The sequence below is a fragment of the Glycine soja genome, chromosome 15, assembly GCF_004193775.1.
Source record: "Glycine soja cultivar W05 chromosome 15, ASM419377v2, whole genome shotgun sequence".
NCBI classification, from domain to species: Eukaryota; Viridiplantae; Streptophyta; class Magnoliopsida; order Fabales; family Fabaceae; genus Glycine; species Glycine soja.
Window position 1 is genome coordinate 4,349,407 of NC_041016.1, and position 12,340 is coordinate 4,361,746.

At 30.4% G+C, this 12,340-nt stretch overlaps 2 protein-coding genes across 2 annotated transcripts; both read left to right on the top strand.

Annotated features, from left to right (window-relative positions):
* The first annotated feature begins 1,700 nt into the window (after positions 1–1,700).
* Positions 1,701–7,330, top strand: LOC114385650 (bifunctional riboflavin biosynthesis protein RIBA 1, chloroplastic-like). The gene is made up of 7 exons (XM_028345652.1): positions 1,701–1,919; positions 2,519–2,858; positions 3,010–3,231; positions 3,837–4,159; positions 4,614–4,743; positions 6,188–6,484; positions 6,610–7,330. Exons 1-7 carry the CDS (start codon positions 1,867–1,869, stop codon positions 6,877–6,879), a joined length of 1,635 nt encoding a protein of 544 aa, XP_028201453.1. The 5' UTR covers positions 1,701–1,866; the 3' UTR covers positions 6,880–7,330.
* Positions 7,331–9,501: 2,171 nt separating this feature from the next.
* Positions 9,502–10,188, top strand: LOC114386987 (classical arabinogalactan protein 1-like). The gene has a single exon (XM_028347077.1). The coding sequence runs from the start codon at positions 9,572–9,574 to the stop codon at positions 9,935–9,937; it is 366 nt and encodes a 121-aa protein (XP_028202878.1). The 5' UTR covers positions 9,502–9,571; the 3' UTR covers positions 9,938–10,188.
* The last annotated feature ends 2,152 nt before the right edge of the window (positions 10,189–12,340 follow it).

A 12,340-nucleotide genomic window follows, 5' to 3' on the forward strand; every position in this document is an offset into this window, starting at 1 on the left:
GAAATGTATTTAAAAGAAAAAAAAATCATTAAAAATGAGCATACAAATTTTGCAATGAAAATTAATAATGAATATTCCGTAATAATATGATAACAAAAAATAGATGACAACTATAATGCACCAGCTTATTAGGTGGTCTATGGTGAACCACTTTTATCTGCCATTGGATTCATAAGATGGCTAAAATAATCCGTTTGTTGTCCAATTGGAAGGTTTACTTGTAGTGGGGGTCTAAAGTATTATTATAAGCCGTTGATTAGAGGAATAGTGATGGGTCAAAGTGAAACCACAAGTAGTATTAGAATTCCAGAAAGAAGCGCCGCCTTTATTCAATGTATAAAGACCGAATCAATTCCAGCCTCCAACTTTTTAATATAATATTCCTTCCTACAATACTACTTTCTCCTTTGCATGCCAACTCATTGCATTTCCAAACGTAATCGCTTACCAACGCAACACAAGTCGCCCCTTCTCTATTTTAGAATTAAAAAAACAATAATAAAATAAATGCTTCAATATAATTTTATTTCTCTTATTTTAATTAATTTGTAATTTGATCCCTCCAAATCAAAATTAAGACATTTAATCCTATTGTTTTAAAAAAATCTACAATTATAGTTCTTCCATTTTAAGATATAAACATTTAGTTGTTTTATTTTAAAAAATCTATAATTTTGATCAAATTTTTAATTCTATTTATATTTTTTTATCTAATTGAATCTTAAACATAATATATTTATTTAACGTAGCATTAATAAATGATTTAATCAATTAAAAAATAAGAAATAAAACTTAGGTAAAATTAAAAATTAAACTAAAATTATAGATTTTCTAAAATACGAAAACAAAAAATTGTGAATTTTAAAAAATGCTAGGACCAAATGTTTATATTTTGAAATAAGGGAATTAAAATTGAGAATTTTTTAAAATAGGATGACTAAATACTCAATTTTTAAATGAAAGAATCAAAATTTCAAATCGAATAAATATAGAAAGATTAAAATTACATTTAGGCTTAAACTAAAATGAACCTTTAATTTATTCATACAATTAATCAATTATATTCCCTTGTTGTTCATTTAAAATATTTTCTTTGGTGAAGAAGTTAATGCAACAAAATATTATAAGCATAAATTAGAGAATAAAGAGAATTATTATTATTGTTATCATTATGAAAAATATAACAGAAATCAAGTAATTGGATATAAGTGTTAAAATTAAGGTTGAATTATCTAGATAATTTTTAAATTTAATCATTGACAAAATAATTATAGATTAGACTTTACTTATCTTTAAATCATACTCTCATATAGTCAGAATTTCTCTCATGATTAACAAGAAGGCTAAGAGAAAGAATAAAAATCAAAAGAGAACATTGAATATATAAAGAAACAAAAAAAGAGTTCAAAAATTCAAATTGTCTTGTAACTTTAACCATTATTACATTATTCAATAATTTTTAACTAAATAATATTTTTTTAAAAACTTACCATTAGATTTAAAGTTTATTTCACAAAAATTACTTATACAAAAATTTGTATTAATCTAAAATCATTGTTATCTCATTCATATAGATTAACATATAATATAAATATTTTAAAATATATTAAAATATAAATAATTTGATTATTTTATTGTTATTTAATTTGATTTTATATATATATAAGGATGGGTCATGGGTGGCAAGAAGGAGACACGAACAAGGGTGTGTTCTGAGTCAGCTTCGGCAACGGTTCCTAGCGGCAGCACCAAACAAGTCGAGTCGACGCAAGCTGCATTGCTTTCTCAATATAAATAAGTTTAATTCGAGACGTCATCTTACTCTCACCTGAAAACCATTCATTCATTGATCAAACTCCCAAAACAATGGCTTCTTTCAATCTCTCTTATTCTTCCTCACCAGCCCTCTCATGTCCCCGGTCAGTCTCTTTTTCCTCACATCTTGTTGCTTGCTATACACTGCCAATATCTGTTTTTTTATTTATTCAACTTTTTTTTTCTCTCTATGAGATAGAGTGTTGCATTTTCATTTCTGGGATCCATTATCAAAAACCTTTTTGGCTGTATCATGCTTCTTTGATCCACAATTTTATGCAAGATCCCTCTTTTTGTGTTGATTTTTAAATGGGCTCTTTATAAAACCATGCTGCTGACAGAACCTTTTCCAGTGATACAGAAATATAATGGATATTATATTTCTTTCTACCTCTCTTCTTCTTGTGTGAAATGATTATTTCAAATTTCAGTATAAAATATGTTAGGAATCGCTTCTCTGCTTGTTTGATTTTAATTTAGTCTCGGTCAAATTATGGACAACCACTTTGTTTTTGTATCAAAATGTTTATCTTTATTGTCATTCTAAGTTATATGCTCAAGCATTTTAGCTGCATAGACCACAGAGCTGCTCATCATGTGCTAAACTTTGGAATTTAGTTTACTCCCCCTCTCTGTTTTTTGTCTTTGGATGTCACTGTTGTTAAGTTAATCTTTGTTGTGTTCTTATTTATATTCAATGCAGGGCGAGCAAACAATTCAAATTATTCAATGATGTGCCTTTTGTCCGAATGAATTCTAAATTTCCCTCAAGTGACAATGCTATTGGGAGAATTAAAGCTAAGTTGATCTCTGGAGGGGGTGATCTACTTTCCTATCCAAATGGCAATGGCATTGTGATAGGTAAAAATCTGGTTGGTGATGAATCTGTTCGAATTGAGGTACAGCCGAATAGAACACTGGCAGCAGACACAGGGCTAACAAGCAATGTTTTCTCTATTGACAACGATGAATTTGATTTGGACAGCCCCACAGCAGGTTTTGCTTCCATTTCTGAGGCAATTGAAGACATTCGCCAGGGAAAGGTAGCTACTCTCTCAGTAAAACTGTTTTTTCCCCTATTTTATAATTAGCATTTGAGAATTGTGTATTGCTGAAGTTCTTATTTTGTTCCAGTATCATGATTGCATGAAGATATATTACTGCTATTAACTGATATTGATATCAATGATGCAGATGGTAGTGGTTGTGGACGATGAAGATCGAGAAAATGAAGGAGACTTGATAATGGCAGCACAGTTGGCAACACCCGAGGCAATGGCTTTTATTGTAAAACATGGAACTGGTATAGTTTGTGTAAGCATGAAAGAGGAAGATCTGGATAGATTGGAACTTCCTTTGATGGTGAATAGTAAGGCTAATGATGAGAAACTTCGTACAGCATTTACTGTGACAGTGGTATGTACTACTTTTCTTCCATGAATCATCACATGTGGAGTTAGTGCAATATCTTTCTGAAGGTCTTCCATTGTTATCAATCTGCATATATACAATTTGGGTTCTCTAGGTCTAGACCAACTTTTGCTATAATCAAAGGGGACCGACTATCCCCTAGAAAGGTGCAAACACAGTTTTATAAAGATCAAACATTTGTCTTGATATTTGCAAATCACTTATCACCTTCTATAAATAGAAGAATCCAAAGTTTGAGGGTAAGAGACAAGGAAATAATTGTAATTCTCAAAAGAGAGAAAAGAAAAAGAGATACCTCTGATGATGAACATAGTTTGAAAGACAACTTTGTACTGTTATCCAACTATATAGTGGAGATTATTTTTTTGGATTAAGTATTGTAATTTTTCCTTCTCATATTTAGGTGTTTTCCTTGTTAAAATTCCACCCTGTTATCTCTTTTATTTCTTGGTTTTCATCTTCATTTAGCGTCCATTTTAAGTCACACAAGGGAGGAACACTTTTTTATCATCTTAAATCATCTGTATACTCAGATAGACCTGTGTTGCAAACAACTTGATACATTTCAATAATTTAATATGCATTTGTAGGATGCTAAACATGGTACAACCACTGGGGTGTCAGCTCACGATAGGGCAACAACAGTCTTGGCCCTTGCGTCTAGAGATTCTACTCCAGGCGATTTCAACCGGCCAGGCCATATTTTCCCACTAAAATACAGGGAAGGTGGTGTCTTGAAGAGAGCTGGACATACAGAAGCTTCTGCTGATCTTGCTGTACTTGCTGGCTTGGATCCAGTGGCAGTTCTGTGTGAGATTGTAGATGATGATGGTTCCATGGCTAGACTGCCAAAGCTTCGCCAGTTTGCAGAGCGTGAAAATTTAAAAATTGTATCTATTGCTGACTTAATAAGGTATGCAGTTACAATTCATGGACCATGTAATAAAATTCATTGCATGCATATTTATGTTTAGACTCTGCTTTAGTGCAGATACTATACTTTTTTATGTTTAAGTAGTGTTAAATATATTAAATGAGTTTGATATAGGTGTAATTTATAAGCCTGAATCCTGAATACATAATAGAACTAACTTGGATTCTGTGGTGCTTTTTGTCGTTTGAATCAGTCAAACATAATGATTGTTTTATTAAATATTCTTTTGGTGAACCTTTTACTGATTATATAAATTTGTATATTATTAAGAAAATGGAAAGCTTTTTTATTTCGAAAAATCTTCCATTTGATAAATTCTAAGTGCTTATTTAATTCTTATCCATTATTTTTCTTCATGGTTTTTGCTACTTGGGTAACTTGTTGCTTATTTAATTATATATAGCAAGGAGATTAACTCTTATTGGTATGGCAGATATAGAAGAAAAAGAGATAAGTTAGTGGATCGCTCTTCTGCTGCACGGATACCTACAACGTGGGGACCATTCACAGCTTACTGTTACAGATCACTTTTAGATGGGATTGAGCATATTGCCATGGTTAAGGTGAGCGGCGCTCATGGTTATATATGTTATAACACTTGTGAACATTTGTTATAGTGGAAATATGTAAAATATGCTACATTCAGAGTAAATCACACCTTATTTACCTAGGTTTTAGCTTACATTTGATTTCTGCAAATGTGGTATTGGCAAAATGGGAATGGTTCAATATCATATCATCTCTCCTAGGTTACACTGTTTAGTCGTTTATTTATAGACAAATCTTGACTTCGTGAGAGTGTCACTGTCAATTTAATTACCCATTTAATCTCTATAGTTCCCAAACTTATCCCTTTTAGTCCCTATAGTTAATAAGTGAATTTTTTAGCCCCTGAAGTTTACATTTTAATTTCTAAAAGGTCCCTATTGTTAAAATTCTTTAACTAACAGAATTAAAAAAATTTAATGACAGAGACCTTTTGAGAATTAAAATGTAAATTTCACGAACTAAAAAATCCACTTATTAACTATAGAGACTAAAAAAGGGATAAGTTTGAAAACTATAAAGACTAAATGGGTAATTAAACCTTAACATTATTATAGTAGCTTCTACTCTGTTAGAAAATAATTGATAAAGCAGGCAAGGCTTTGGGAGGTTGAAAACAATTTACCTCATTTAAAAAAATGCTGTTATCTGACATATTTAATACACTATTCTGTTTTCTTTTCAAAATTTGAGGTTCCATTTCTTTAGGATGGCCTGTTTCCATATTGTTTCACATCAAGTGTTATTTTAATTAACATTGACATAGATGGCCATTTGGCCTCGCCAATTTGAAACATCATAAAATACCAGTTCCTTATATTTATCAGAGTTATTTCCAAGAAGCCTAGTTTTTCCTATTGATTTAATCAATGAGGGAATTAACAGCTAAAGGTGTGCATGAATCAGCATAAGTTAAGTTGAACATCAATCCATTGTGAGTGTAGCATTCAGTCGAACTTACATTGGAAAGTGTGATTTAAGTAAAACACACACAAAATTGTTGCGGGATGAATGTGTTTAACTAAGCAGACAAAATGTTTGAGCATGATATGTTAATATGGTAGAGCAATGTGATTTACCATTTATGTTGATGGGCAGCTTCTTCTGCATTATCATATACAATTAGCAGGATAACCTATTTTTTCTGTTCTTGCATCTCACTACTTTTTCTGTTTAGAAGGGAAGGTTGATATCGTCCATTTTCTTTAAGGTTGTTATATAAGAGACAGGATGAAATGTGTGTTTTTGAAACCTTGCATCCATTCCTCAATCCCTCATCTGTTTCTTTGTTTACCTTCAAGAATGGGTTCATTAGTAAATAGTGAGTAAACCTGACAATGGGCTTGCAAACTTGGGCCTTGGCAAGCTTTTCCAATTGTCTTGAAGCTTTCTTACTTCGATTGATTGGTTCAATTGTCAACTTCAAACCATTTTGTGGTTCTGACATTTTTTATTTAACAGGGTGACATTGGAGACGGACAAGATGTTCTTGTGAGAGTACACTCAGAGTGTCTGACAGGAGACATATTTGGATCTGCCAGATGTGACTGTGGAAATCAGCTTGCACTTGCGATGCAACAGATTGAGGCTGCTGGTAGGGGTGTGCTGGTATATCTCCGTGGACACGAAGGAAGGGGCATTGGATTGGGTCACAAGCTTCGTGCTTATAACCTACAGGACGATGGACGAGATACTGTTGAAGCCAATGAGGAGTTGGGATTGCCAGTTGACTCCAGGGAGTATGGCATTGGCGCACAGGTATTAATTATATCAGTAGTACTCACATAGTATTTGGCTTTTCTTTAATAGATGATGATTTACTAAAATGGTTATGGAAGTTAACTGGAATGATTTTTATTGTATTTGAAATTCTCTACTCGCAGATGTTGAGAGACTTGGGTGTACGATCTATGAAGCTGATGACAAACAATCCAGCAAAATATATTGGGCTCAAAGGTTATGGTTTGACAGTTTCGGGTAGGATCCCATTGTTAACTCTTATCACTTCGGAGAACAAGAGATATTTAGAGACCAAACGTGTGAAAATGGGTCACATATACGCCATGGAATTTAACGGCCAATTGAGCACTCATGACAGTGGTAATGATAATGCCACCAGGGTTGATGACTCTAATACAGTTACTGGTTTATAAACATCCTTTTTATAACTAGATACCTGGGTCGGACACATATGAAGAACTAGATTTCCATACTGCTGATGAATACACAAAGTTATAGATTATAGAAACCATTATTCTATTTGTGATTTGATTTTTCTTATTCATTTGTCTGATAATCTTCAGGCAGGCAGGCTCTACCAAAAATGTTCATCTTGATTCTTGAAACATAGTGCCATGACAAGGGCATTGCTATTTCAGGGTTATTTTTTCTTTGGTGCCTTTTAGAGGTTCATCATTTCTGGACTCTGGAAGTCATTGGCCCTAGTTTCTTCATTCTTTTTGGTACATTTACTCATGTATCACAGTTCCTCTATAATGTCCATGATAGAAAAGTTATGATTTGTAGCTCTACTGTGTATTATAAATAAATTCCTTTTGTACCTTGTCATAGCTAATGGTTAATATTGGTGGCTTGACGGTTATATTTTCCCATATGTAGTTAATGATCACTACGGAGCAATTTTTTTTAGTACTCTTGGAGTATGTGCCTCATTTTCTTTATGCTGTTTGCTAAAAGAAGAAATAGAGTGAGGAAGAAATAGAAGTTTGTTTGAAGAGAAATATAGTTAAAATAAAAAGAAAAATATTTAAATTAAAGTTCTTTGGCAAGTAAAAATAATAATAAATAAATTTTGAGTAGAAATATTGTTTTTTTTTTGTCCTTATAAAAATACTTATTTTCTTTTTAAAAAAAAAGAAAATAGAACAAATATATATATATATATATATATATATATAGAAATCTGTTAGTCTTTTTATAGAACAATACCTTATTACACTTTTTTTTTTTACTAAAATACCGTTAATTTCTTTTCAATTAGTCAATAAACAATGATGTAAATAGATATAATAAATTCTTTCTCTCTGTTTTGAAGAATAATAAGAGTGACTATTATTCTCTTTTTACATATTAATTAATTAGATAGAAGGTAATCAAGTGAAATATCTCAAAGGAGTGAGATGATGACTCTTGATAATTTTAAGAGTATATTTTAAAAAATAATATAAATTATTAACAAGTTTTGGGTTATCATTTATAAGTGTGTAATATCTATTGATTTTGTCAATGAAATATGACATTTGGTACAAGGAAACTTTGTTCGAGCACAGGATCATCATTCTTAGGAATCATCCCGAGAATCATAGTTTTTATGAATGACTAAATTTGTATGGTTGTTAATAAATATTTTCATATAAGTTTTTTGAGAATATAAAATAAAATAATATATTTATCATAATATTTAATTAGTTACCTCTTTAAATAATTTAACTAGAGTCTTGCTGTAATTAAGCTTGTTTTTTAACTAGATTCTGATCTTCTCCATGAGAATATTTTCATGGAAAACAGTCAAAAAAAATTCTAATTTCTCAAAAATGTTATTTTTTAAAAATCAAATCAAACATGAAAAACTAACCTTACCAACTTTCCTCTATAAAAAAAAAAATCCTCAACTTAAGATCCCAGAAAATTAAGAATTTTCCCTTATATTTCATTCCAACTAGTATGTTTTTTTATTTATAAAACTTGAATTTAAAATATAATCCTACTTAAATTTTTTAGCTCAAATTACATGCTATTAACTAAATTATTCATTTTTAATATCTATGAATTAGTTCAAAGGTCATATGCATATATATTATATAAGGACAAAAATAATAACATTTAAATAATTTTTACCAAAGTTAATAAATGTTAGTTATATGTCAATGCATGATGATTAGATCATAATTTAAATTGTCTAATTAAATCTAAAAATATAAATAATACATATTAATATTGAAACATCAAGTTGAAAAGAAAAAAAAAATCTTAGTATCTTAAATACAAAAGTGGAACAGCAATTAAATGTCTTGAACAGTACATTAGTATTTTATATTCTGTTAGACTATTAGCCTAAATAATATTTTTTTTTAGAAAGGATTAGAAACAATATAAATGTATTTTGATTACAAATGTGGAATCTATTTGTTCAAACTTTAAAAAGATATTATGCAATATATATTTTTTGTTTTTCAAGAGCTTAAATAATCCTTATAATTTTTTAAATATGTTGTTTAGCAAAAAAAAAAAAAAGGTTTTTGAGAACTCTAGCAAACGAGTCTTCTGTGAGAAATTTCAACCAAACACTTTTGGATAACCTACTCAAATTGCTCGACTTTCCAAAGTATCCTGGTGCAGGTACAGAAACCTTAGTAACTCACGTAACCTTGTTTCCAATAAATGAGCCTGTAATGTGTATGCATTAATTTGCGTAAATCATGGGCTAAACGCGCTTATTGAACATGTACTCCAGTGTGGAACGCGTACATGAGTTGGTGAACAAGTATGAATTTGTTTCTTCTTTTCTTAAACGAATTCCGTTCAACGGCTAGTTCTTCCGGTACAACAACGTTACTGTAGTAGTCGAAGAAGAAAAGTGTTTACGCGGTCAACTCAGTAATGTATTGGTTTCCGTTTTCGACCGTTACCAGATTCCCTATATCCAACGGTAACAGATTCGGAGACAGATGTTCCATTAGCCCAACCGCGTCTCCCTCTTTACACGGTTACTTTACTTACCACACCACCCTTCTTTTTCTATAAATACCTTCTTTCTTCTCACAGAGTCTAACTCAATAATAGTCCCTTTTCTGAAATTCTCCTAACTCTCTCTCTCTCTCAACAATGGCTCGTACTTTTGTTCTTATGTTGGTTGCTGCTGCTGCATTGTTGTTGAGCTCCACGATGGCTCAATCTCCAGCTTCTTCGCCGGCTTTATCACCGACCAACACGCCGGTGGCCACTCCACCGAGGAGGGCGTTGTCTCCGTCTCCTGTTCCTGCTGCGGTGCCACCGTCGTCTTCTCCTCCGGCTCCACCTACTTCTTCTCCTTCGGAGCCCCCAATTGCAGCTGCTACTCCGAACATCCCTCCCTCGACCATCTCGACTCCACCATCTGAAGCACCAGGACCAGCTGCAAACGGTGCCGTTTTCAACAGAGTTGGCGGATCTGCTCTCATTCTAATCATCGCTTCGGCCATGCTCGTATAGAACAAATTCTGTGGGATTATTCATGAATACTTGAGTTTTTTGAACTCCAGTACTTTTTTTTCCTGGTGTCGTTGAAGACGATTCATTTATTTTAATTATTTTATTTATTTATTCATTCATATGATTGATGCATACACACATATGTATAATCTCTTTGCGATTATAACATATATGATAGATGTGCATTAGCATTTGTCATTTGTAACTATTTAATTAATTAATTAATTGCTCGTATTTTAATACGATTTCGATTTTTCCCTCGTTCAGTTCGACCAAAACTGATAAAGCTGGAACTTTCCTATTTAAATAATTATGCCTTATTAGGGGTGTTCAAATCTAACACAATTCAAAATCAAAAATAAAAAATCGAAGTCCATATATTTTTTAGATTTATTTGGATTGTTTTTGCTTAAATCACAAGATTTATTATACATTTATTAATTAAGGCTTAATTACAAATCTAGTTTATCTTCTCACGAATGAAGAGGAGAGTAAATTTGTAATTAAGTCTTTAATTATAATAGTTTGTTTAAGAATACTTAAAAAAAAAGTGACACACTTAACTTTCAGTTATTAATATAATTTGTTTCGTTGCTCAATTAAATCAATATTTTCATCCTTTGATACAAAAAAACGTTTTTGAGAACTCTTTAATTTATTGCGTCAACAAAGTAAAAAGACAAACACATATTGAAGATTCTCCAAATAATTTATTTGTACTTTATTGACAAAATTGCAAATTTGATTTCCTTTTTATCTTCAATTTTAGATTTTGTTTTCAATAAAATTATTTATAAATATTATCCTCGTATTTATCCAAGTCACACTGACATTGACCGTTACAATAATAATGTTGACGGTCAATCATCCATTATTTTTTATGGAGTTGACATCCAATCAACACATGACACGTGACAATCGTCAAGAGGGATTATCACTGTGTAACAGTCATCATCCAATAAGGACGTGACACGTATCAATCGCATTACTTTGATGGTTGCATTACTATATCTGAGGACTAACATTGTGTGATTTAATTAAATACGATAACAAAATTTGTAAATAATTTTATCAGGGGACAAAATACAAAATTAAAGACAAAATGAATAATTAAAAATGTAATTTTACCTACTTTATTCAATATGAATAAATTTCTTAATAGTTGTTTACTTTTTTTTATATTAGACAAAAACTTATCGTTTTGATTGGATTTAATATTATATTTAAATCAAGTTATTTAACTTTAGTAACTCTAAAAAAAACTTTAGTTGTAATTCTTCAGTGTAATCTATTAGTATAAGTTTTCTTTTAACTTTTACCCTTTAAACTTCACCACAATCTTTATTTTTAACTTGTAAAGCTTCATTATTATTAGGCAAATGAAAACCTCTGTACTCTTTAAAATTACACAAGAACAGTTTTTATAATTATTGAATTTGATTGACAGTTATTTTTTTATCTTTAAATATTAATCGTTAATTTGTTAAAATATAAGAGAGATTTAAATTCATAAGTACTTATTTTTTCTTGCTTCAATACTTAAACTCCTCTTCTCAATCATCAAATCAACTTATATCTTTTCATAATTGACAGATTATTTTTAAAATATGTTTATTATACCCTCAACTTGTGTCTTTAAACTTCATTACAACTTTTATTTTCAACACAAATTATTTATTTAAGCATAAAAAATGCAAATCATTTATTTAATATTATTGTAATTCCAAAATTACCCTAAGAATAAAACTTTAAGTACTAAACAATTTTTAACTTTTATAACTCTTCAATTTCATGACCATTTACAATTTAATATAAGCAATTAAATTTTACCGCAACTTTGCTTTTTATTATTTTAGTGCAACTCATTTATTTCAAAAGTATCTATGAACAGAATTTCATTACTTAAAAACTTTTATATATAAGATTTTAAATCGTTTAAAAACCCATCAATAAAAATATTTATTAATAATATACCAAATTTTAGGCTAAATAATACTGCATACTGCAGTATAGAAAAAATCATGGTAATAAGGGAATTTTAATTTCAAAACATGACAAAGGTTGAAAATTGAAATAAAAAAACATAATATGAAAAATTACAAATAATCCCCTACTTTCTATTTTATCTTATTTTCTTCTGCTCTCTCTCTTTTTTTAGTGTATCATTTATTACATTTATTACTTTCTTAATCTTTTGTCTCTTCTTCTATGTTTTTCCTCTCTCAATTCCATTCCACTTAAGATGAAATGATGAATGCACGCTTATGAGGTCTTTAATCGTATTTATCAGAAGCTGGAATTAGTTTTATGTAACAAAACGGATATTTTTCCTTCTTTTTTTTTTTTGGAAAATGATAGGATCAGTGGGAGATATAAAAATGCCTTACCACTGTAGATAAAACA

Excerpts from the sequence above, each read along its gene's own strand:
- LOC114385650 (XM_028345652.1), top strand. The coding sequence starts at position 1,867 with ATGGCTTCTTTCAATCTCTCTTATTCTTCCTCACCAGCCCTCTCATGT. Across the intron at positions 2,859-3,009 it reads AAGACATTCGCCAGGGAAAG|ATGGTAGTGGTTGTGGACGA; the intron begins GTAGCTACTCTC and ends TCAATGATGCAG. Across the intron at positions 4,744-6,187 it reads AGCATATTGCCATGGTTAAG|GGTGACATTGGAGACGGACA; the intron begins GTGAGCGGCGCT and ends TTTATTTAACAG.
- LOC114386987 (XM_028347077.1), top strand. The coding sequence starts at position 9,572 with ATGGCTCGTACTTTTGTTCTTATGTTGGTTGCTGCTGCTGCATTGTTG.